Source organism: Hypoxylon fragiforme (genome assembly GCF_022984875.1).
Source record: "Hypoxylon fragiforme strain CBS 206.31 chromosome Unknown GGS25scaffold_3, whole genome shotgun sequence".
Taxonomy (NCBI): domain Eukaryota; kingdom Fungi; phylum Ascomycota; class Sordariomycetes; order Xylariales; family Hypoxylaceae; genus Hypoxylon; species Hypoxylon fragiforme.
The window spans coordinates 542,433-556,082 of NW_026054758.1; the positions used below are offsets into that span (position 1 = coordinate 542,433).

The window sequence follows — 13,650 nt, forward strand, 5'->3', positions numbered from 1 at the left end:
CATAGATAGATAGAATATGACATCTTTCTACAAGTTCTCTGATAACATGGTCTACTTGCTCAAAATCCTAAGCCTAACCCTCCCAAAACTGAACTATTGGACCTGGTAATCCTATGAGGCATAACCTAGTTAACTAAGTATAGTTTACTAGTCTATCTCATTGCTGAGGATCTCGGCTATGACATTATAATGTGATAAGCGAACTGTTAGCCCATAACTCGGACTTGCGCACCTGGTGTATGGGGGATCTCACTAACGGTGTGTTGTATTCCTGGATCGTTCCATTTCAGGGGTGATGACAACCACGGATAAACCAAGGCACAAGTTCTACATATGTGATACGGGGTACTTCAGCAAGTAGGTAGCTGGTACACTGCATGTGCTCTGTTGGGGTGGGAATGCCTGGGCGTGGGCCCATACCATTTCTATTTTTGCTATTAGGTGCACCTAACTACCCAGCCGTGGTTCAAAACTCGAATATGAACATTCCTCAGCATGTTTTTCACCTGTCCAAATTGTTAAGATTGATCCTCCATTGCTTGTTTACTCGCACAAGACGGCTTACCACGCCATAGACCTGGATGAACAGCATAGCAATCTTCTTGGACCTTCTTCATTAAACAATGAAGCTTTCCAGGTAAGGGACTTGAAGAGACGGCTTGGACTCATCAATACCACTGCTTGGTAAGCATAACCATACACCCCTTGAGCCTACTTCTTTCTTCGTCTGATCCGGTGCCTACACAGGAACTAATCCACACGGCATACGAGGCTACTGTGCATAACTCCACCGCTGTATCCCACCCACCTGGCGATGCGGGCAAGGGACAAAGGGATGCGGACATTCATCATATGAGGCACTGTTTCGACTACCTTCGACAGCATATAATCTGTGCTATGGACATGAGGCTGGAATATCCGACGACAAATCCGGAGGGAATCAATGGATATCAAATCCCAAGAAAATGCGTGAAGAGGGCAAGACCTTACCTACCTTGATAAACCTGGCTTTGGGTAAAGAAAACTGCTAACGATAGGTACAGGAGCGTCTCGACGAATATATGATAGAGCATGGCCGTTCGGCGGTGTAAGTGTTGGCCTAGCTTCTAAAGTTAAAGACGCGCATAATGTGTAGCAGGGTGTTACCGCCATTCATCTTGAAGGATAATGAAGAAGGACGAGTATAACAAGAATTGTTATACTGTATCTCATTTTCTCATTCTTTAGATTCCAATCTAATCTTTCGAGTCCAACTTGTTTGGAGAGTCTCTTTAAATCCTTCGTATGAACAGACTACAAATACGTACCGGTGAAGCTGTTGTCATAAATCATAAAAAACCTTCTCGTTCGGCTACCGCTCATTAGTAATAAAAAGGGGTAGGGGGGTAATAGTTAGGCCAACCCCGCCAAAACCAAATGGTCCGTGCATCTTACTAGATGTACTGTAATGTTGGCACTGTACTCCTTGTAATATAGGGGGGCTTAGCGCTAAGATTTAGGCACAGCAAGTAACTACCCGACCCTTCCAAATACTGTTCGTTCTTTCCCGTGCTAAACACGCGATATACATGCATGTGTCAAACGCTTTGAGAACCTAAACACGCGCCACTTTTCGTCCAGAATTCAATTCATGATACCTAGTATTCCTGCTAAGCTCATTGTATGGGCTCTGCCATTCACCCCTAAAGTCCGAACAGCACTTCCTGCAGCAATGGATTTGGAAAAGCTGCCCCATGCAGATATGAATTTAGTTGGAAGCGGTGGAATTGCGCTGAGCGGTGGTCAGAAACAGCGAGTAGTATGATCTGTCATGCCCTTCATTCCTGATCATACCCCTATTACCGGATAGCGACTAACCTAAGAGCTTCTTAGGCATTGGCAAGAGCCGTATATTCCCGCAAACCTATCTTGTTGCTTGATAACGTATTCAGCGCCCTAGATAATGTCACGTCGCGTACAGTATTCGACAATATACTAGGTATGAACGGTTTACTTAGGAAGCTAGGAATTACCGTTATTCTAGTAGCACACTATGGTAAGCTAAAAAGTACCTATCTAGGTACCTTATTGCCGATGTCAGTAGGAAGTAGTGCTTCTGACGGTTCTAGTTTAGCCCACGACCTTGCTGGCGCAGACCAGATCGTCATTCTTGATAAAGACGGCCGTATTGCTCGCTGTGGTGAGCCATCTGCTTTTCCATTGCGAGAATAGGACCTCCGATGCCTTACTTGGGAGATAAGCTCAGATAACGAGAACATCGACCTTGTAGAGGAAGGATACGTTCCACCTGCCGTTCAAGCTGCTCCTGAAAAATTAGAAAAGCGTGACTTGGAGCGACAAGCCGGTGATATCAGTTTGTACAAGTTCTACTTCCAGTCTGTGAGCCCAATTATGGCAGTGTGTTGGTTAGGCCTTGCGGTCATCTACATTAGCCTAGGCAGAGCTCCCCGTATGTATACCTAATCTACTTCCATAGTGGATATTTCCTGGCTGACTTATATGCGATGCAGAGTTGTGGTTACGCTTTTGGTCAGAGGACGGAATGAGCCAGAACCCAGGGTACTATGGCCCTCCGAGGGCACATCCAGATTGAAAGCCTTTCCGCGGCTTATGAGTTAGTAACAAGTTCGGATCCTTATATTCTACAACTAACAGTATCTAGGAACGGAAAGAACGTGGTCCTTCATAATATATCGTTAAAGGTGCAAAAAGGACAACGTGTTGGCATCTGTGGCCGTACCGGCTGGTAAGCTATATGCAATCACCCGAAAAAAAAATCTTCAACCTTGGATTCTGTCCTTTACCTTTATCGCAGCGGGAAATCATCCCTCATTCTCGCGATTCTCGGCCTCCTAGAAATAAAATCCGGCTCGATCAAAGTAGACAACATCAACATCGCGAACGTTTCCTGCGAGCTTGCTAGGGTGAAAATAGCCACGCTCCCCCAAGACCCCGTAGCGCTGCCTGGCACCGTGCGCCAAAACCTCGTCCCAGACGCCAGCTCAGCCAGCGATGAGACTCTCGTGCGCATACTGAGGAAATTGGAGATATGGAGCCTGGTGGAAGAGCTTGGCGGCTTGAGCGTCGACTTGAGCGATCTGAAGCTGTTGAGAGGCCAGCAGCAGCTGTTCTGCCCCACACGGGTGCTTCTGCGCAGGAGTACGGTTCTGCTCCTTGACGAGCCGACGGCAAATATTGATTAGGAAGCCGCGGCAAAGTTCCAGGCCATCGTTGATGACCAGCTCGGAGACTGCGCGGTGCTCGCTGCGGTGCACAGGCTTGAGATGGTGCTTGGTTGGGATTTGGTAATTGTTATGGATGGTGGCAGGATTGTTGAGGTTGGGGTGCCTGAGAAACTCGCGAGTGAAAACGGTTCTGTGTTTAAAGGCTTATGGGATAGTCAACATGGCGGGTGGTCCGGGTGATTGATCCCTAGTAGATGTGCTGGTAGTAATCATCATCACTCATCTGTCCCGCTGTAAAACGAAGGGTAGATGCTTATAATACGGGAGGCAGTCGGGACGGGCAATATCCGAAAAGGTACGTGAACCCGCGTATCACTTTGATGAGTTAGTAGACGCAGTCATGCCGCGTGTTTGATATTACGTTCGCATGCTCGCAGCTTCTTTCCCGTCTTCTAGGTTCAGATACCCTACCTAGTCAAGTCGAAGAAGGCCCAGAAGGCCGACAATGAGCAAGTAACTACAAGCACTCGCTGGACTGGAAGGTCCCAGTACCTTCATCACAACTCAGAAATAAAAGGATTTGGCGTCAGATCGGATGAATACCCAGTCACACGGATACCAACCTCAAGGAAAGTGACTCGTTTTATTACGCAAGGAGTCACCGTTGGTCCCGGCCAAAGACCAAGTAAATCAACCCAAGATCACAATCGTTCGTGTAATTCTAATTTCACACAGCTGTGAGTAGTTGTATTGGGGCTAGATCTAGAATTACATTCAAGCGGCTGGCTACTGACCAATATGCGAGACTGGTCATACCTACCTTTACTTAAACCCTTGCTCAACGATGTTGCTTAGAGCCCGACTTCCCTTGTTGAACAACATCTTCAAGGTAAGGTTTGGAAGAAACAAGCCTACCTACCTCTGCTACGAGATATTGCATCTTTACATGCTTCCCATCCATGATACCTCTGGGATTCTTTGGGATAATAGAAAACCGCATCGCATCTTGTTGTACATCCCTCGTTAAGCAGCCTACTATTATAGGAATCCGCGTAGCACATCAGTCTATCAACCGAAGCTTTACCTAGCAGATATCTACCTAGAATATTCATTCGCTATCTCTTTATACCCATCTAACGCCCTCTAGTTCTCTCAAGATGCCGTGCCGATCAGCAATAACGTCCATGTCCCTGGGCCGTTGCTATGCCGGCCACGCCTTTTCACGCAAGCTCGACATGGCACGACTATACGGTTTCCACGGGATCGAGCTAGCCTACGAAGATCTCCAAGACGTCGCACAGCAACTCCCGTCGAAGAGCGAAGTCCACGCGGCCATGGTCATTCGCAAGCAATGCATGGACAGGGATATCGAGATCCTATGTCTCCAGCCATTCCTGCACTACGAGGGCCTGGTCGACCGGAAAAAGCACCTCGAGCACCTCGAGAAGCTGCGCCACTGGTTCCTGCTCGTGAAAGCCCTCGGCACCGACATGATTCAGATCCCCTCCAACTTTCTCCACCGAACCCAGGTAGCCCAAGAATTCCACGTCGCCCTCGACGACCTCCGCAAAGTCGCCGACCTGGGGCTCAAGGAGAAGCCTCCGGTCCGCTTCTCGTACGAGGCGCTGTGCTGGGGCACGCGCTGCAACACGTGGGAGATGAGCTGGGAGCTCGTGCGGCGCGTCGACCGCCCGAACTTCGGGCTGTGCCTCGACACGTTCAACATCGCCGGGCGCGTGTACGCGGACCCGCGGCAGCCCAAGGGGTGCGCGGTGAACTGCTACGACGAGCTGTACAGCTCGCTGACGCGGCTCGTGGCCACCGTCGACGTGCGCAAGGTGTTCTACGTGCAGATCGTGGACGCCGAGCGCCTCGAGAACCCGCTCGTCGAGGGCCACGAGTTCTACGACGCGGAGCAGCCGGCGCACATGAGCTGGTCCCGCAACTGCAGGCTGTTCTACGGCGAGACGAGCCGCGGCGGGTACCTGCCCATCTTCGAGATCGCAAACGCGATCTTCAACAAGCTCGGCTACCAGGGCTGGGTCAGCATGGAGCTGTTCCACCGCCGCATGGCGGACAAGGACGACAATGTGCCGAATGAGCTGGCGAGCAGGGGGGCGGCGGCGTGGTCGAGGCTGGTGCGTGATATGAAGCTTGTGGTCGATGTGAAGGGACGGAGCAAGACTAAGGGTCGGCCTGTTACGAGGTGATGCTTGCTTCGTAGCATATGCATCATATGCATTGCTTTTGCTTTGGTATCAGTAAGTTTCCTCTTCTAGTTAGTGTAGTTGACCGTGGAGTATGGATACGGCGCCTTGAGGCGGGTTAGAGATTAGTGACGGAGTTGCATTAGACTGGGTATCATTACAATTCAAGCGTCAATTCCAGCGTTGTGAAATATGAAGGTTGTTCGGATCCTGTGTTTGTACCTACACATCTCACATAATACCTACCTATACAAAATCACGACTTCCCCCCCCTATCCACCGTTTTCTCTTCCTCGAGACTATCACCACCCTCGACATTCCTCCTAAACTCATCATCCCGATCATGGAGCTCTGCCATGATATGGTCGTGGGCCTTCCATATCGGCTTCGACGCGAACAGCTGGTCCATGGCTTCGAGTGGGATACCCTTGGTCTCGGGCACGAAAAGGAAGACGAAGACGATGGAGAGGAGCATGAGGGAGGCGAAGAAGAAGTACACGCCGAAGCCCCAGGCGAGGAACATTTGTGGTGTGAAGCGCGAGATGAGGAAGTTGTACAGCCAGTTGCTTGCTGCTGCGGAGGCTTGGCCTAGGGATCTGTGTTTGCTGTTAGTAAGCTTCCTCGGTAGGTTTGCTATATGGTGTGCTCGGTACTCGTGACTAGACGAGAGGACTTCAACGGGATTAAAATTAGTTGTCTCACCTTGTGTTCTGGTCAAACATTTCCGAGTTCAGCACCCACGGCGTCCCATTCCAACTCGGCGTGTAGCACACCGTCCACATGTAAAAGAAGAAGATGGCAGCGATACCCCCGGGTGGCGGGCCATCCGTACTGGGATGGTTCTCGGGATCCGCAATCTTGATATACGCGCCAATGATCCACATGCAGATCGAGCCGCCGAACCCACCGTACATGAGCAGATTCCGGCGGCCCATGTTGTCGATCAGAAACAGCAGCCAGACAATCGTGACAGCGGTCTTGACCACGCCGTAGATGCCCGTCGTCAGAAACCCCGCGTTCGTCCCCACGATGCCCAAGCTCGTGAAGATGATCGGGCTGTAGTAGTTGATCGCGTTGATGCCGGAGCCGTTCTGCCACAGAAACAGCATGCTGCCGAGGAAAAACCGCCAGCGCACGCCCGGCTTCTTCAGCGACGCGAACGGCTTCCAGAACCCCGTCCCGATCTCCCGCCGGTACCGCGCGATCTCCTCGTCGATGTAGCTCACCTCCTCGACGATGTAGATGTCGTCGGCGTCCAGCTTGCGGATCCAGCACAGGTTCGCCATCGCCTGCTCGCGCCGGCCCGCCGCGAACAGCCACCGCGGCGACTCCCTGATCCAGCACGCCCCGGCCGCCAGCATGCCCGCGGGGATCAGCTGCACGGCGAAGGGGATCAGCCATTGGCGGCGCGTGGGCGGCAGGGTGGTGTTGACGCCGTAGTTGATCCAGAAGCCAACGAGCCCGCCGACCTGCCAGCCCAGCTCGTAGATGCCGACGAGCCGGCCCCGGATCGCGGGCGGCGACAGCTCCGAGATGTAGATGGGGACGATCATGGAGGAGGCGCCGACGCCGACGCCGGCCAGCACGCGCCCGCCGTAGATGAGGGGGAGCCCGCGCTCGCGGCTCGCGCCGAGCATCAGGCCGGCGCCGAGGACGAAGACGGCGACGAAGACGAAGAGGGACCTGCGGCGGCCGAGGTAGTGCGTGGAGAGGTAGGCGAGGAAGCTGCCGAAGAAGGCGCCGGCCTGGTAGAGCGAGACGATGTTGGCGGAGATGAGGGCCTTCTGGTGCTGGGGCAAGGCGTCGAAGCCGAACTCGGCGATGAAGGAGGGCAGGGCGAGGGTGGTGCCGACGAAGGCGGAGTCGTAGCCGATCATGCAGGAGGCGAAGGAGGCGATGGAGGCGCAGGTGTACACGCGACAGTTGTACACGGCGCGCGGCGTGGGGCGGTCTTCTTTGAGGGTGAGGATGCCCATGGTGATGGATGGGATGAGCCAGTAGTCTTGGGAGATGCGTTTAACTTTGAGGTGGTCTCGGTCATGTGAGACGAAAAGAGCCGTCAGGTTAGGTATGGAACAGAGGAGAACGCCAATGGATGGGCGGTATTCCAGGTGACAGATAATCCCTTTAGGTTAGCCCTTTAGTAAAAGTATACGGACTTGGAGACTGGGAGGTTTCTTTTCGACCCTGCTCAACCTCATGATTGGGGGAACCGAGGATTTAGAGAATTTTCCCTAGAAAGTAGGTACGTAGACTTGACATGGTGCCTACCTAGGTGTGCAACTGGGCTAAAAGGTAGTATTTATCAATGGCCTCCATGCTTCATTCAATTCTGGGGACTGGGGAATAAGTTCCTCGGCCCCTTGGCACAGCAAAACTTCTTCGTCGATCAATTTTTTATGAGTTGGAGATGTTATTAGTCAAGCATTTGAAGACATCAAGCCCGGTCAATGGGCCTAAGCCGGTTGGGGTTATTATATCCTATGGTAGTTCCTTTCTTGGTGCATTTTGCTGCTCCATCACCCCGGCGGCCCCCTCTAGAACGGTTCTAGAGAGCGGGAATTGCGTCTTGTCAGAGTAGCATGCAGGTGGTCCCTGTATCGTTAAGAGAAGAATTTATTCAAGGCCGCGACGGCTGCGGGGATATTTACTCCAATTTCAATCTAGGGGGGTTTAGAGGCTTAGAAGATCCACGTAGTTACATACGTTCCCTGCGCTATTTCATTACTACAAGAGGATTTTTTTTCTTCCCTAAAGTATCTACATAGGTAGGAAAAGAAGCTATGGTTCCAAGATTTCTTCAAGGTGTGTTGAAAATATAGGTAAGCACAATGTCTGGTGAGTACTTTCAATAGTATCCCGAGGTCGGTGGCATCTAGAAATACCCCAAGACCGGAAGAAAGGTGCAACAGTTACTGCGCAGGTGGGTACCCGGTACTAGGTTACCTACATATCACAGGGTGGTCTGCTCGTAGACATACATGTAGGGCAAGCCACCAAGCCAAAGATCACGACCTCACCTCCTCACCACATCATATACCCTAGTTGCATCTTTCGCGATGCCAGCCGATTCCGCACAACCAGAACCTGCCCAGCTTGACAAGCATGGCTATCTATTCGGGCAAAAAATCGCAGCCTCCCTGTCGCCCTTGTTCCACAGCGTGATATTCAAGGAACTCGGGCTCAAATGGGAGCAGTCCCGATTAGACTCGGCAGACATCCCGCATTTCTTGACACTGATCAAAGATCCCAACTGTTTCGGTGAGTGGATCTCTCTCCATTTACCGCTGCTTCATATCACCAGAAGCACTCGCGACAGCTAACGGACGCTTCACCTATATACAGGAGCATCCGTCACCATGCCGAACAAGATCGGCATAATGCAGCACCTGGAGGAGCTGACGGACGAGTGCCGCGACGTCGGCGCCTGCAACACCATCTACTACAAGCCGGGGCCCTGCGGCCGGCGCATCGTCTGCGGCACCAACACGGACGTCGTCGGCGTGCGCGAGTCCTTCTACCGGAACGTCTCGGACCCGGACGCCGTGTTCCACCACAAGCCGGCGCTGGTCATCGGCGGCGGCGGCGCGGCCCGCAGCGCCGTGTACGCGCTGCGGAGGTGGATGCGCGCGACGCGGATCTACCTCGTGAGCCGCGACCGGGCCGAGGTCGACGCCGTCACGTCCGACTGCGCGGCGCGGGGCTACGGCGACACGCTCGTGCACGTCGCGAGCGCGGAGCAGGCTAGGGGCCTGCAGGTGCCGGGGGCCATCGTGTCGTGCGTGCCGGACTTCCCGCCCGTGACGGCGGAGGAGAAGGCGGCGCGCGAGGTCGTGGAGGCGTTCTTGGGCATGGAGGCCAAGGGGTGCGTGCTCGAGATGTGCTACAACCCGACGCCGTACACGGAGCTGGGGGCCCTTGCGGAGCGCGCGGGGTGGCAGGTCATACTGGGGACGGAGGCGATGATATGGCAGGGTTTTGAGCAGGTGAGTATCGAGACTGGATTCTAAAGTCTGTGTTTTGCTGACGCTTTTTTTTTTTGGAAAATAGGCGAAGTACTGGACTGGGTTAAATGTGGATGATTTGCCGCAAAATTTAGTAAAGGAGGCTATCGCTAAACATTTGGTGCAAATTGCTCGAGTGTAAGGCCATCTCAGCTGAGATGTCTGGATAGGTCGGTCCCTAGTATCAATAGAACGTGAGAGCATTCAATGTTTTTCATCCTTGGCAATCTCCCTTGAAGCTCTCATAGGTACGCTACATCATAAATGTATGCAAGGCCAGCAGTAGTGCATCGCCGAATTCTCAGGTATAGTATTTGATACATGCACTATGCCATCGTTTCCGTCCCCTCCCGCCAACTACTGCATATTAGTCACAGGAAACAACTGCAAGCTCCCGAAACACGAGCCGGATCTATTGCGCATTTGTACCGCCTCCTAATTTCGTGTTTCTCGACCGCTACAAGCCGAGCTGAGACTCAATTCACCGTAGTTGACCAGTTATTTTGTACTTATGCATTTGACGATTAATTTTCACTTCATCACGGAACCCTGCCTAGATTCCTCACTTCTGAGTAGCTTGAAATCTTTAATACCTGTAGAGACAAAGCCAATGGCCCAAGGGCAGCTTGCGGGCTTGACACACCTATGTAGGTGGTACCTATACGGTGGCGATGGATTTTGCTGCATGATGTCTAGAAGCGAAAGACAAGATATAGAGTCGATATGGCATATATAATTATAAAACAAGACGTTAGAATGAAATGAAAGACGAAGGGAAGCACGAAAAAAGTGCGCTTTTGTTAAGATGATGTTCAAAGGTTCACAATTCGAAAAAGGGGCGACCCTCGACCCTCTACGGATACAAACCCCCCTATAAGTGCCCGAGTTTTCGAGGGTTACTGTACGGTTTTTTTCTCAAGGGGATTTGGCTTACTAATCAGACGCGCTAGGCTCAAATAGGAAACTTTTTCCACTTTAGGAAGGTGGGGATGTTGTTCACGTAAGCTTGTGGGTCTCTAGGGGAGGAATTTTGGACTTTGCAAAAGAGGAAGGTTTGCCAAGACTTCAAATGGTTGCTCACGTAAGCTTGTGGGTCTCTAGGGGAGGAATTTTGGGCTTTGCAAAAGAGGAAGGTTTGCCAAGATCCTCAAGCCACGTATGGAGCCACACATACAGCCACACCTCAAGACTTAGAGGAATTTTGGGCTTTGCAAAAGAGGAAGGTTTGCCAAGACTATCAAGCCACGTGGGGAGCCACAAATGCAGCCACACGTATGGAAAAGTGCTTAAGCTTCAAGTCTCATTAAGTGCTTAAGCTTTCAAATAAGGAATATTGAAGGTTTAATATTATTATAAGCCCTGGAGACATTCAGATCCGTCAGCGGCCATTAAGATCTGATTACCCAATTACAGCTGTTATAAGAATGGAAAATATATGTATTCAATTACCTCAATAGCCCGTGCAAGAAAGTCGGGATTGGCTGGAATCGCTGGAATTGTGGGTCCCAGAGACTGCTCTCAGGCTAGTGCAACGTAAAAGATTTAAGGTTTTGACACGATGATTTGATTGGGTGCAGCACCCTTTAGATCACATGACCTGCTTTTTCAAGCTGCAACTCTTTTTTTTGGATTGTAGGAGCCATCAACACTTCTAATTTAACCCTTCTAATGGAACCTTTCCAATTGAACACTTCTTATTCAATTCAACTGATTAAATTGATCGGATTGAATCAATCGGATTGAACTGATTGGATTGATTCATTGATTGATTGATGGATTGATTGATTGGTTGATTGGTTGATTAATTGATTAATTGATTGATTGATTGATTGATTGAATGCAGCGCCTTTCGGATCACGTGACTTCCTGCAACACTTTCTTTTTTGGTATGGCAGGGAACACACCGGCCATCAACCCTTCTAATTCAACCCTTCTTATTCAATTCAACTGATTGAATTGATCGGATTGATTGAATTTATGGATTGATTGAGTTAATAGCTGATCTACATATCCTGTTGCAAGCTGGCTGGCTGGCTGGCTGGATAGCTGGTTGAATAGCCCGGGCCAGCTCATCCAACGCTGGATCCAAAGCTGGATCTAATAGCTGCTTGAATAGCTGATCAAATACCTGATTAACGATCTGATTTGTTGAGTGATTAAAGACCTAATTGAATACTGAATCAAAGAGACCGAGGGATCAATGCAATCAAGGGGATCTATGAGCTGATCGAGAATCTGAGCAAAGATGTTCCGGTCATGTGACTTTAATCAGGTCCTTAATCAGTTCTTAGATCTCTTGATCCCCTTAATCCCCTTGATTCCTTTAATCTAGTATTCAATCAGGTCTTTAATCAATCAATAAATCAGGTTGTTGAGCAGCTATTCAAACAGCTATTAGATCCAGCTTTGGAACCAGCGTTGGATAAGCTGGCCCGGGCTATTCAGCCAGCTATCCAGCCAGCTTACAATAGGATATGTAGATCAGCTATTCAATCAATCAATCCATCAATCCATTAATTCAATCAATCCAATCAGTCCAATCAAATTAATTCAATCTAAATCGATCAATTCAATCAGTTGAATTGAGTTCAGTTGGAAGGTTTGATCGCCCCTACTATACCAAAAAAAGTGTTGCAGGCAGTCACGTGATCCGAAAGGTGCTGCAATTAATCAGTCAGTCCATCAATCAATCAATCAATCAATCAATCAATCAATCAATCCAATCAGTTCAATCCGATCAGTTCAATCCGATTAATTCAATCAGTTGAATTGAATTGGAAGGGTTCAATCAGAAGGGTTGATGGTTTGTATATTCCCTACCATCCAAAAACAGAGTTGCAGCTTGAAAAAGCAGGTCATGTGATCCAGTGAGTGCCCCCAGCTGCCCACATCAATCCAATCAAATAACCTTTCAACCACATGTGGCACCACGATGCAACCGGATTTAACTGAAAGAGCATTCAATTGCCAATTGATTGATCTGGATCTCGAACTGAGGCGATATATGGTTGCAAAGTTATTCAAGTAAATAGGCTGGCAAGATGGGGGCACGTGATTAGCGTTGGGGACACATTAAGGGCCTTTAGAGCCGCCTAAGAGCCCTAAAGCCGCCTGGGGTCACCCCAAGCATTGTCACGTGACCCTTCTCAATAGTTACATATACAAAAATAACTTTTCAACTACGTATTGCCTCAATCCAAGAGCGGTATTAATGAATTTGTAATTGAATGCACTTTCAATTGAATCCGGTTGCTCCTTTGCAACTATATGTTTCAGAAAGTTATTCAAGGTTGAAAGTGTTGAATAAGGTTTAGCTCTAAGGGCTCCAGGGGCGCTAAGGGCCCTTAGAGTGGCTTCAAGGGTGATCACGTGCCTCCCGCTCTGCTACCTATTTACTTGAATAACTTCATGACCAGATATCGCATCAATTCGAGTCCGGTATCAATCAATCGGCAATTAGATGCGCTTTCAATTGGACTCCGTTTCACTATGGTGCAATATCTGATTCAAAAGTTATTCAAGGTGGAAAAAAGGTTGAATGTGGTTTGGGCTAGGGGCGCTAGATTAGGCCCGGATTTGAAGATTTAGGGGACCTAGCGGATGTACAATAGCCTAGCTTATCCAACGCTGGATCCAAAGCTGGAGCTGTTTGAATACCTGATCAAATACCTGATCAAATACCTGATCTGTTGATTGATTAAAGACCTGATTGAATACTAGATTAAAGGGATCAAAGGGATTAAGGGGGTCAAGGGATCTAAGAACTGATTAAGGACCTGATTAAAGATGTTCCGAGACTTTGATCACATGATCGGAACACCTTTGATCCCCTTGATTGCGTTGATCCCTTGATCCCTTTGATTCAATATTCAATCAGGTCTTTAATTAATCAACAAATCAGGTCGTTAATGAGGCATTTGATCAGCTATTCAAGCAGCTATTAGATCCAGCTTTGGATCCAGCGTTAAATCCAGCGTTGGATGAGCTGGCCCGGGCTATTCAACCAGCTATTCAGCCAGCCAGCCAGCCAGCCAGTCAGCTTGCAACAGGATATGTATGTAGATCAACCATTTAATCAATCAATCCATCAATCAATCCATCCATAAATTTAACAAATTTAATCAATTCAATAAATTCAATCAGTCGAATTGAATAAGAAGGGTTCAATTGGAAAGGTTGAATAGGAAGGGTTGAATTAGAAGGGTTGATGGCCCAATAGTGTTGCAGGCAGTCACGTGATCCAAAAGGTGCTGC

At 49.5% G+C, this 13,650-nt stretch overlaps 6 protein-coding genes across 6 annotated transcripts; 5 read left to right on the forward strand and 1 right to left on the reverse strand.

The window, feature by feature from the left end:
- The first annotated feature begins 389 nt into the window (after positions 1–389).
- GGS25DRAFT_479751 (uncharacterized protein) lies at positions 390–1,310 on the forward strand. Its single transcript, XM_049260041.1, has 2 exons — positions 390–506; positions 566–1,310. Exons 1-2 carry the CDS (start codon positions 399–401, stop codon positions 686–688), a joined length of 231 nt encoding a protein of 76 aa, XP_049118535.1. The 5' UTR covers positions 390–398; the 3' UTR covers positions 689–1,310.
- A 200-nt stretch (positions 1,311–1,510) lies between these two features.
- On the forward strand, positions 1,511–1,977 carry GGS25DRAFT_163404 (uncharacterized protein). The gene is made up of 2 exons (XM_049256514.1): positions 1,511–1,798; positions 1,865–1,977. The coding sequence occupies exons 1-2, from the start codon at positions 1,631–1,633 to the stop codon at positions 1,937–1,939; spliced, it is 243 nt and encodes an 80-aa protein (XP_049118536.1). The 5' UTR covers positions 1,511–1,630; the 3' UTR covers positions 1,940–1,977.
- Positions 1,978–2,073: 96 nt separating this feature from the next.
- Positions 2,074–3,425, forward strand: GGS25DRAFT_519064 (P-loop containing nucleoside triphosphate hydrolase protein; the record flags this gene model as incomplete). Its single annotated transcript, XM_049263637.1, has 6 exons — positions 2,074–2,179; positions 2,246–2,449; positions 2,511–2,559; positions 2,663–2,746; positions 2,816–3,143; positions 3,204–3,425. 6 exons carry the CDS (start codon positions 2,074–2,076, stop codon positions 3,423–3,425), a joined length of 993 nt encoding a protein of 330 aa, XP_049118537.1.
- A 194-nt stretch (positions 3,426–3,619) lies between these two features.
- On the forward strand, positions 3,620–5,572 carry GGS25DRAFT_163397 (xylose isomerase-like TIM barrel). The gene is made up of 3 exons (XM_049256513.1): positions 3,620–3,870; positions 3,921–4,074; positions 4,333–5,572. The coding sequence occupies exon 3, from the start codon at positions 4,343–4,345 to the stop codon at positions 5,393–5,395; it is 1,053 nt and encodes a 350-aa protein (XP_049118538.1). The 5' UTR covers positions 3,620–3,870; positions 3,921–4,074; positions 4,333–4,342; the 3' UTR covers positions 5,396–5,572.
- GGS25DRAFT_163381 (general substrate transporter) lies at positions 5,495–7,744 on the reverse strand. The gene is made up of 4 exons (XM_049256512.1): positions 7,664–7,744; positions 6,095–7,517; positions 5,554–5,988; positions 5,495–5,499 (listed from the first exon to the last, which is right to left on the reverse strand). Exons 2-3 carry the CDS (start codon positions 7,366–7,368, stop codon positions 5,649–5,651), a joined length of 1,614 nt encoding a protein of 537 aa, XP_049118539.1. The 5' UTR covers positions 7,369–7,517; positions 7,664–7,744; the 3' UTR covers positions 5,495–5,499; positions 5,554–5,648.
- Positions 7,745–8,306: 562 nt separating this feature from the next.
- Positions 8,307–9,754, forward strand: GGS25DRAFT_529686 (quinate dehydrogenase). Its single transcript, XM_049265314.1, has 3 exons — positions 8,307–8,653; positions 8,738–9,378; positions 9,443–9,754. The coding sequence occupies exons 1-3, from the start codon at positions 8,452–8,454 to the stop codon at positions 9,536–9,538; spliced, it is 939 nt and encodes a 312-aa protein (XP_049118540.1). The 5' UTR covers positions 8,307–8,451; the 3' UTR covers positions 9,539–9,754.
- Positions 9,755–13,650: the final 3,896 nt, after the last annotated feature.

What these genes read in the sequence shown, in the direction of transcription:
- GGS25DRAFT_479751 (XM_049260041.1), top strand. Translation starts at nt 399, where the DNA reads ATGCCTGGGCGTGGGCCCATACCATTTCTATTTTTGCTATTAGGTGCA. An exon ending in TTCCTCAGCATGTTTTTCAC is followed by an intron (nt 507 to 565) that starts CTGTCCAAATTG and finishes AAGACGGCTTAC; the next exon opens with CACGCCATAGACCTGGATGA.
- GGS25DRAFT_163404 (XM_049256514.1), top strand. Translation starts at nt 1,631, where the DNA reads ATGATACCTAGTATTCCTGCTAAGCTCATTGTATGGGCTCTGCCATTC. An exon ending in GTGGTCAGAAACAGCGAGTA is followed by an intron (nt 1,799 to 1,864) that starts GTATGATCTGTC and finishes CTAACCTAAGAG; the next exon opens with CTTCTTAGGCATTGGCAAGA.
- GGS25DRAFT_163397 (XM_049256513.1), top strand. Translation starts at nt 4,343, where the DNA reads ATGCCGTGCCGATCAGCAATAACGTCCATGTCCCTGGGCCGTTGCTAT.
- GGS25DRAFT_163381 (XM_049256512.1), bottom strand. Translation starts at nt 7,368, where the DNA reads ATGGGCATCCTCACCCTCAAAGAAGACCGCCCCACGCCGCGCGCCGTG. An exon ending in ATGTTTGACCAGAACACAAG is followed by an intron (nt 5,989 to 6,094) that starts GTGAGACAACTA and finishes CAGCAAACACAG; the next exon opens with ATCCCTAGGCCAAGCCTCCG.
- GGS25DRAFT_529686 (XM_049265314.1), top strand. Translation starts at nt 8,452, where the DNA reads ATGCCAGCCGATTCCGCACAACCAGAACCTGCCCAGCTTGACAAGCAT. An exon ending in CAAAGATCCCAACTGTTTCG is followed by an intron (nt 8,654 to 8,737) that starts GTGAGTGGATCT and finishes ACCTATATACAG; the next exon opens with GAGCATCCGTCACCATGCCG. An exon ending in TATGGCAGGGTTTTGAGCAG is followed by an intron (nt 9,379 to 9,442) that starts GTGAGTATCGAG and finishes TTTGGAAAATAG; the next exon opens with GCGAAGTACTGGACTGGGTT.